We start from the raw sequence: 9,960 nt of genomic DNA, 5'->3' as shown, positions 1-9,960 counted from the left end.
AGATGATGAATGGTTCAACTTCCTCAGCTGCAGGAGCCTCTTCATTAACCGCTTCACAGCCTTTTTTTTTCCTTTTTTCTCTGTTTGTTTTTTTTTTTTCTTTGGCTCTGTGCATGCATCTGTCTGCCTGCAGCTCTGTATGCCCGTGAGCCGGTTGCCTGCCCGCTGCTGCGTGGTCCCAGCTCAGGTGTCCACCCCCCACCTCATCTCTCCCACCCCAGGATGCAGCATTAAATGAGAAAAATAAAAAGAAGATGGTTTTACATTTTACGTTAGCAATGTCACCTCGTGCTGCATCCCAGGGGACAGAGGCTGCCTGGTGCCAGGACACCCACAGCAAACTCGGTGCAAACTTGGTGCACCTCCAAATTCAGGCTCCAGGGAGCCAAGGAGGACACTTCTTGTCCCAAGGTGACTTCCCCAGTGTGCTCCAGAAAAGCCCCCCGATTTCTGAAGCTCACTGGAAGCCACTCGATCGCCGGGGACTCTCCCCTATCCCCTCCATTGCTTGGCCCTTCCTCCACGTCCCCCTTCATCCCTTGGAAACCCCTGCAGAATCCCATGGAGCTGCTGTGGGTGAGGATCTGGCCTCTTGCTGTGGCTCTTGCACCCCAGGGTGACTGGGCAGGACAGATGAAGGACTGGTGGCTCCATTTCACAAACTGAGGGGAACCGAGGCATGGAGACAGAGGCAATGACTTGCCCAAGGGCAAGGAGATCTTGCCAGCTTCATCACAAGTGTGGTGGGTGACAGTGACCCCCTGAAATGGCCAAGGAGGTACAGTCCTGAGTCCCTTTGCAAGCCCAGCTTGCTTCTGCTCCATAGGGAAAAGCAGCCAGTCCCAATGAGCCCATTAACGTGCTAGGGCAGTTATTCTGGGGCCGGACATCCACAGAGCCATGGTGTCCTCCTCCCAACAAGCTACATCGGTCCTGCCTCAAATGCAGGACCTAACCCAGGCCCAGTGTCCTGGCCAGGTCTGCCTGCGACCTATAGCTCAGTCTCAGGGTAGAGTTGCCTGCATGGAGATGCAGACGGCTGTAGCCTTCTCTCCACTGCCACGCGAGCTTTTCCCTATGGTGTCACATCTCCTTGGTCACCTCCAGGACCGGAATGGGCCCGAATGGGCCCAAATGAGCCTTATCAGCTCAGCAGGACCTTTCTCCTGGGTTGGGGCTGTGCCTGTTGTATCATCACCTGGATGTTTAATTCAAAGGAGGCCACCGTGTTAAAAGGAAGCCTAGGAGATGTTAAAACACCCCCACGCACACTCCTACACCCCCTCATCAGCCCCAGTAAGAGTGAAAGCGTCCAGAAAACCCAGAGGCCCTTACTAATTTCATAGTAGGCTGGATCACGAGCACTCAGTTTTGCTGTTTGCAAAGTGCCTGGTGTGCAGGGACCTCAGAAGTCTTGGCAAGAATGCTGACAGCGATGAGACAGAGCAGGAGAAGAGCAGCTGCGCAGAGAAAGAGACACCGCTGGAGATGACTCACCCAAGGTAGCCCGGCTTAACTTCTCCCCCATTTCATTTGCTCAGGACCTGGAGCATCTCAGTGCAGGAGGAAGACAGAGACCAAAGACGGTAAATCAGACCAAAGCTGGAGAAAACATTTGTACCATGGGGAGGAAGGCACAGGAAGATGCTCCCTGGAGCGATGTGGGCTCTCCATCACTGGAGGGTTGAAGAACGTAAGGGCAATTATACCAGGACAGAGCGAAGGGCTGGCACCAGGCTCCATCAGGAATCAGGTTAAAATCTGAAAGGAGCTGGGCTTTGCTCCACCTGTCTTCTGAAATGTCTGGATCTTGCTGCTGTTGGAAATTGGATATCAGACTAGATGGACCAAGGGCATGGGCCCATCCTGTCTTCCAAGGTGCTACTGGGAATTAAGAAAGTGGTTGCTCCCGCCAGTGTGTACAATCTAAAGCCACTGAATTTGATATAGATGCTTTCTCCTGAGCTAGGCAGGAGGCTTTTGTCTTCCTCATTTCAATCTCACAAACTCTGCCACATGGTAAGTACAAGTACCACTGGATAAATGAGAAATGTGCGTGCAAAGGGACAGCTCAAACCACCAGCGAAGCATTAGCCTGAGCCTCTCAGCCTCACCCCTTGCTCAAGACCTCACTGGAGGTGGAGAGTTTCAGCACATGTCTCCATAATCACGGTTCCATGTTCTCCCTTACCTGACCGGATCCTGCATCCCAGCAGATGCAGCATTTTGTGGACACTTTTGTTGCAAGAGATATCCAGGCCAATGTCAAAAAATGCAGATGGGCTAAAGCAGGTTACAGCACTCAGTGTACTCACTCTGGTGCTGGTCTCCACCTCAAAGTGCATACAGGGACAGACGTGATATATGAGTTGGCCTATACAGCAGCAAAGTTGGGACAAGCACCCAGAAATGCCAAGGTGATGAAGGTAAAAGTGGTCTGATCCTCTATCCCACACCCACCCCTCCAAGCCTTAGGGAGACTGAAAGACATTTAAGTAGCAGATGGGACCACGACGCACGTCTCGGTGACCCCGGTTTCAGTGAAATTACTGATCCGGGACCACCACCACGGGAGCTTTCCCCTTTCCCCTCCACCAAGCACATGCTGTCTGAGCAAGGCTCCGTTAGCCAAGAAGGTGCCTTTGGTGCTGAAGACACGGTACGGGGAAGGGCTGTGGTTTTTCAGCTCTCTTACTGTTGTACTCCAAAGGTACCCAAACTGGCAGCGGACCCCTTTATAAAGGAGAAAGCTCCACTTGGACGGACTGCAAGCTCAACGAGGCACTCGGCAGCTTTCATGCCCAGCTCACACTTTTAATGGATTTGCAAATGATGGGGCAAGGGAGAAAGAGCAAGGAGAAAAGCTGCACTTGAGGATCTGGTCTCTGGAAATCCCAGCAACAATTCAGAAGTAAGGCTGAGCAGAGGATTTCATGGTCATCTGCTGCCATCTAGTGTCAGTTGGACACCCAAAAGCCCTCTCTGGATTCATGAATTTCTCTAACCAGGCCTCAAGTCCTGCCCATCGCATGGACCACAGGCCACATCTTACATTTGTGGATGCATCAGGATGGACATCATTCATCTGCACTCCCTGTGACCATCTCAGGTTAGACAAAGCCAGCAAACAGACCATCGCGCATCACCCCTAAATTACGATCTTCTCATACCTCTGCTCCAAGTGGGGAGCCAGCTAGCAGCTCAAGGGCAGAGGAGCTGGGTTGGTCTGGGCATGTGGACTGGGAGGGCTGTTCTCAGCACTGCTGCTCTGCCTGGGGAAAAGGGATGCGATGGGTCATTCTGCACCACGGCACAGCCAATGTGCCTCAAGAAAAATCCGCTGGTGCATGCAAGGACATCTCCCAGGCAGAGAAAGGGTCTTTGAGAAAATATCTTTGAGTACTTATTGCGCTGCTGAGCAGAGCCCTAGACCAGTACATCTTTGCAGGATCCCTGAGATCAGAAATGGGGGTTTCTACCAATCCCTTTCTAGCCTGAATAGCTCAAGTTTAGCCCCCGAATGTGCGTGTCCTAGCTCTGCACTGTTCGTGAAGTTTAGATAGGTGTAGAGGGTGAACTCCCCATCTCTCCCCACCAGTAACAGGAGGAGTCGAAAGGGAGTGTGATGGCCAGGTACGTGATGTTAATGGGCAAGAATCCAAGCACAGGACATTGTATCAGCTTGATGTGGTCATTCAATCGCTGGTCTCATAGTAAGGTGGTTTTTTGGCTGCAGCATAGTCATCCTTCACTTTGTCATTAAGCTAAATGGTCCGACTCACTGAGAAAAGTTTTTTTCCAACCACTTCATCATCGCAGTAACTTCTTCAAACCCTCTCCAACTGTTTCACCCTCTGCTAACACCTATACTGGACAGTAGAAGGGAGGGCATTCACAGGCAGGGAGCAGGCTCCTGTCCAGGAGATCCATAGGCTCTTCCTCAAGTCTGACCATATCAGAAGTCCTTGGGAGATCACTAAAAACAATGAGACCTTGGGAAGGTTTAGGGACCAGTTCATTTACCCTGTCCTCTGGAGGTCATCTGAGGATGATCTCAAGAGGTCCCTTTCAACCTAAATGACTCTGTGATTTTGTGACTTGTTATCAGAGTAAGAGGAGATCCTGGATCCTAGACCCCACCTGGATATCCACCAACAAAGAAACATAAGGAGGTACCAGAGATGCTTCAGGGAAGACCCATGTGCATGACCAAAGACTTCGAAACAAAGCCTGATCATAAGAGAGTAAGGCCATCTTAGGTGAAGACGACCTTAACCACAACCTGTAATTAGCAGCCCATTTTGTAACATTGGGGATAATGAAACACCAGAACAGTTTCCTGAGGGTTGTCCCTGAGCCTACATCATGAACAACCTTCACATTGGTTGGACATATCTCAAAAAGATATGTCCTAGGTCAGATGGGATCTACCCCAGGGTGTTTGACATGTCACACACAGTTGGACCGAATAATCCCAGGTTTAAGGGCTACAGAAGGGGCTCTAGGGATCTGTTTGCACCGATGTGGCAGGAAACCCAGAGACCTTGGTGTCCAAAGGCTCAGGGAACTTCTGAGCGAGAAAAGAGCCAGAGGAGCCAGGGGACTGTACAAAGCCTTTGTTCTCATTTCAGACCCTGACAGAGCCGCATGTCAAGTCATAGGAAAGTGGCACGGTATAATACTGTGCAGGTCAACAGCACCTTTCATCTGAGGATTGTAAAGCCCTTTCAAGATATCAGTTTGTTAAACCTCACAACACCCCTGTGAGGTAGGTATTACCCCCCATTTTACAGACGAGGGGAACTGAGGCACAGAGAAATGCAACGGCTTGGCCAAGGCCTTTGGGCAAGCCAATGACACAGGCAGGAGGTCTTCCTGCTCTTGTTCCCGGCTTGTGGCTCCTTCCCCCTTTGGACAGCAGAGTGGTAGCAGCTCACAGAGCCACTGCTGGGCTTGCCCCATGAGCAGGGAACATGCAATGTTTATGGAGGGCTCCTGAGCCCCTTGAAAGCACCTTGGTAACCAGCTGCCACCAGCACTTCAGACATTAAACCGTTTCCCAGACAGCTTCTCCTTCCAGGTACGACCCCAGGATTGTCACTGTTTTTTCTTGTGCAATCAGGCAGGAGGCCAGGAGGAGCCTGAGAACTTGGATCCTTCATGGAAATGTCCCAGCACTGCATGGCACAGTCCAAACTGGAAACCATTTTTCTCTCATGGCAAATGTCTCCCCGGAGACAATGCCCAGCATTGAACTCTGGTGGCAGTGGGTGGTGGGGAGGTCTCACCAGGCCTGGAGGAGAAGGAGGAGGTAGCTAGAAGGATATTACACGGCTTTTGCTGCCACTGTTGTCAGCATCTTTCGTCAGTGTTGGATGTTCACTTGACCCCAAGTCACCTCATCCCAGCCCATGTGCAATATCAAGAAGAAACTAAAGCTGGGGGTAAATTGGCCAGGAAGCGATGCCAGGAGCTGTGGTAGAGTCCCCATCATGGTAACCCCACCATCAACTCACCCCAACCCTTAGTAATGTCATGGTACCAATTTCCCCTCTCCTCCCCCCCACCACTACAGTTTTTGTGCTGAATACATATTCTGTCTTATAAAAATAGTCCTCTGGTATCAAAAGACAAAAAAAATCAAGAGAGGAACAAAAGACCCCTGTCGCCAGCAGCAGTGCAAATCAGGAGAGCCAGCTCAGGAAGGGTGGGCTTAAGGTGTCCTTGGTTTGTCACTTTTTCAAGGGGAAGGAGGTTGATTGGACTTTGATGGCTGGGACTGGCCTAGAGTGAGAAGAAAGAGAAAGGAGACAACTCATTTGAGTGCAGAGACCAAGCATCCATCACCTCCACCACAAACAGCTGCTGTCCCTGAGACCAGAGGGGACCTGGGACTGTCACGGTCCCCTGTGTCCTCTCTCAAAGATACAACCCCAAATTGTATCACTTTGAGGTGTTTTCCTTTGGCGTACCCTCAAAACCCAGATAGGATGCAGAGTCCACCAAAGCATGTGGTGACACCTGGCAGTAACCAGCAGTGAGAACTGGGATCCCACCAACTGCAGGAGTGATATTGCCCAAGGGTATACTGCTCTTGGCTTCCCAAGAACAGCCAAGGTGATTCGTGCGCTACCAAGAGACATCATCAAATCAACCAACCCAATATGAACCCTATAGTCCATCCTGGGAATTCAGGAAATCTCTCATCTCATCCGTCCAGGAAAGACAACAGTTCCCTGGCCCTCTCCTAGCATGTTGGTGGTGTCAAGTAATGAATACGGACCAGGACACAGGCACGTCCTGCTCCCTGGCACAAGTCTGGGCCTGCCAGTCTACACTTTCTCACATGGGCACTGTTTCAAGAGAGGATGGCCAGGGACTGCTCTCCGTGGGCAGCAAGGACAAACCTACACCGTTTGGAGAAGGGAGCTGAGTTTGGCTGCCAGGATGTGCCAAGTCTTTCTCTTTTGGGACCACGGAACAAGCCTGTTTTATCTACTAGAATTGTTGAGCTATAGGGATTGAGTCACACTGGGAAATTTTGGGGCATATTCAGTCTCTTTCTGGTGGCAACTACAAAGGCATAAGGACCTAAAATAGTGTAAGAGGGTCAAAGCAGTAATTAGCAAAGCAGACTGTCTGGGGATGAGGGCCAACTTCAGCCCAGCACGATGCCTTCTCTCCATGGCTGGATATGGCCCATAAGCCTGGCTAGCAGGAGCAGATGCAAGCACAATCCCTTGAGGCTCCACTGAGAAGATTTAGCAGTATAGCAAGAGCTGAAAGTAGTAGTGATATTGTAACGGACTTGGACTTAAACTCCCAGCTCTGAACTGGAAAACCCGCATCCTCCCTTCCCTTGGACACAGGTGCCCAAGCCCTGCTGTTGCTCGGGTACCCGGAGGAGCTATGCCCTGCTCATCTCAGAGCCTCTGGGAAGGCGGACGTTTAATCCCCAGTCTCCCGGTTCCCAGCCCAGTTCTTAACCAAAGGCCATCCCCCCACAAGCAGTCCCCATGGTCCTGCATGGTGTCTGTGACTCACCTTTGAGGTGGCATCAGCCTGCAGGGAGGAAAGATGAAAGAGAGCATCAATGTCCATCCCTTCACTCCACTGTCCCCCAGCAGAACACCAACAGCTCCCTCCATGCTCTGGGATGGGAGGCCACGTGCACCCCCAAAGGATGGCATCTCCCTTAATCCATCAGGACCTTACAGGACCCAACTTTGGTCAGCGTTGGCCAATCTTGGCCAAACCCTGTGGGGTCCTGCCAGGAGGCATGGCTGCAGAGCCCAGGCACCTGTAGGTACCTTGCTCGGGTGGGCAGGCTTTTCTCCTGCACCATGCAGGAAGGAACATGGGCACAGGATTATTTATGCACATAGCATCCCCATCTGGATAAACACTTTGGTTGCAGTTGCTCCCCAAGTAGCAGAATTTGGGATGTCTTCTGATTTCCTTCCTACCTTTTGCTGCTGCCCCCAAATGCCCTATAACAAAGATCCACAATGCCCTACAGACCAGTTACCCCAAAGTTGGTGGGCTTTGAACTCCTCTGTATCTCCAGCAGCATGCACAGACCCACACAACCCAGAGCACAGAGCATTTCTCCTGCTCCTCAGTAGCCTGGCCTGTACACACCAGCCATATCAGGGAGGAGCAGGAGAAACCGAGGTCACAGCGAAGACACCACGAGGGGCAGACTGGAGCACACCACAATGACATTTGGGATGTCCCACCCAGATGTGACCCACAAGACCCCCCACTGTGTCCACCTGCAGGACCCCAGCAGTGGTGGCAGATAGCTCAACTTCTCTCTCAACTTACTTTAATGGCCTTGTGGGTTGGCTCATGGCACTTGCACCCGACACCTTGAAGTTGGTAGGAGGGACCATGACCAGCAGGTAGGAGGGACCTCCATGTGCAGGAGGCAGCTCTTTGGCCAGAAGAGGACTTCCAGGCAGCGGTCGACGGGGGGGCTGGTGCTTTGGGACGACCTGGGATCACAAAGTGTATGGGGAGAGACAACATCCTTAGAGGAGCATCCAATGACCTCCTACAAACCTCTCTCCCCTGCTGCACAGCTGAGATGCTTCAAAGCGTGTAACACCACCACCCAAACTATGTTAAAATATTCTCATTATCTAATGTGCTTTCTTCACCATTGCAACAGATTCATCTCTTAGGGTGGCGTGACAGCTCCTTAATAGTGCCCAACCCAAAAGAGCCACAGGCAGCCAAAAACCAGGGAATTTCTATGAGTCGGAAGGAAAGTACAGCCAACCAGCAAAGCTCACCAGTGGGGTCCTCACAGGGCTGCAGGGAAGAGGTTTCTTCGGTGGTGGCAGCTTAGCCTGGGAGATGACCGTTTTGGTGGGGACCATGGGCGATTTGCTGACTGGTGGAGGTGGCCTGGCAGGCTTGGGGTCTCTTGGGCGCGGAGGGATGGAGTGGGGAGGTGGGCGAAGAGGGTGGACAACGTTGACAGGCTGAGAGCCGGGCTGGTGAGCACTGGGTTTGGGGGGGAACGCAGCCCGTGTTGCCTGCAGGGATGAGAAAAGCAGAAGTATGGAGAAAATCCTTAGGTGCGTTTTCCTGGGTGCTGAAAAGCAGATGTCCCCTGAAGGTCTGGATGCTAGGGAGTTGCAGGAGAAGCATTGGGTATTTATTCCACTTTCTGGGACCACCACTTTTAGCATCCCACCCAAAACCTGAACATGTTTGCTTCTCGCTAACCAAATGAGAGCACACAGAGATGAGAAAGGTGCTGTTCTCAGGAGATCTGGAGCAGAGCCAGCTCTGGTGAATCCATACCAGATTTCCGCCAGATGGGAGACATCATCTGTCCTGCCCCGCTCTCAGCCACTGTGGCCGTGCTCAAAAAACCTAAATTCTTCCTAAATTCAGCCCCGGGCATACCCATCCCAAGGTCACCAGAACTGACACAACCAGCAGCAGAAGCATCTGCCTCCCTGGAGACCCAGCACAAAGTCATCAGCAGGACTGCACAGCCCCTGCTAAGCTTTGCCGTGGTGATGGGCAATTTTCCGGCGGGGGCTCCTGGCAATCACCAGGGCCTTTTTGAGCAGGCAGAGTTCAACAGACTCACTTTTAGGAGGGGTATGTACTACTGACCAAGGGCTCACAGCGTAGACACAACGCAAAACCAGCACGGAGCACCAGTTGCTTGCCCAGTTGCTAGAGGTAGATGTGATCACCCACAAGTATCAAGTTCCAGGGAGGAAAAGCAAACCTGGAAGGTGAGTTATTACTTACTTTATTAGTGTGGCTGGAGGTGGAAATATTCCTCAAGGTGAAAGCAGCTTTGGGATGGCCACTGGTTGACTTCCGACTGATGGTTTTGTTCCTGCCCGGGATCACAAACGTAAATCACAGATGGCAAAATAAAGCAACCATTTTTGCAACAGCTGCCTCCTGAAATGCTGCACATCAGCGAGATCCTGTCTCCATTAACAGATTGTTAACAGACAGTCTTGCACTGCTGGGTGAGCAGGGATGACAAGTCTGTCTTGAGATAATGAAGGAGATTGATTGGGTTTTTTTCTCAAATTATTGCAGGGCTCTGAGGTATGTGTGTGTCTGTACCTGTACTGGGAGGGGAAATAATGACAATATCTAAATTCTGTGCTTCTTTAGAGCCCTCCCAGTTCTTGCAGCCTGCTAGGAGCAGATGGCGAGAAAGCTCCTCGGTACCAGGCCACCTCCATCATCACTCTCTGGGGTTGTCCAGTCCAGAGGACCATTCCTGTCCTCTGCTCAGGGGAGAGCTGAAAGCCTCAGATTTTCCCAGGAGAGAGCTCTTCATATCTCAAACCAGGTCTCATACCAGTTTGAAACAGACCCTGTGCACCACTAGCTCCCCCACAACCGTTCCTACCAGGCTGGATGCTGCCAGTGGCAAGAAAACAAGGTTTCAGAGTCTCACTGGGTCCTCAAGAG

The 9,960-nt window shown here is 51.6% G+C and overlaps 1 protein-coding gene across 1 annotated transcript in view; it reads right to left on the bottom strand.

Annotated features, from left to right (window-relative positions):
* Nucleotides 1-4,472: 4,472 nt before the first annotated feature.
* Nucleotides 4,473-9,960, bottom strand: part of ADAM33 (ADAM metallopeptidase domain 33) — a 32,770-nt gene continuing 27,282 nt past the window's right edge. Inside the window, exons 20-24 of the mRNA XM_075148359.1 lie at nt 9,277-9,367; nt 8,298-8,543; nt 7,828-7,997; nt 7,045-7,062; nt 4,473-5,784 (exon numbers count right to left, since the gene is read on the bottom strand). Of these exons, the coding sequence (XP_075004460.1) occupies nt 5,733-5,784; nt 7,045-7,062; nt 7,828-7,997; nt 8,298-8,543; nt 9,277-9,367 (577 nt within the window). The 3' untranslated portion in view covers nt 4,473-5,732. The remainder of the gene's footprint in view (nt 5,785-7,044; nt 7,063-7,827; nt 7,998-8,297; nt 8,544-9,276; nt 9,368-9,960) is intronic.

Source organism: Calonectris borealis, chromosome 4, assembly GCF_964195595.1.
Source record: "Calonectris borealis chromosome 4, bCalBor7.hap1.2, whole genome shotgun sequence".
In the NCBI taxonomy this organism is placed as follows: domain Eukaryota; kingdom Metazoa; phylum Chordata; class Aves; order Procellariiformes; family Procellariidae; genus Calonectris; species Calonectris borealis.
This window is presented reverse-complemented; position numbering and strand designations above follow the sequence as displayed.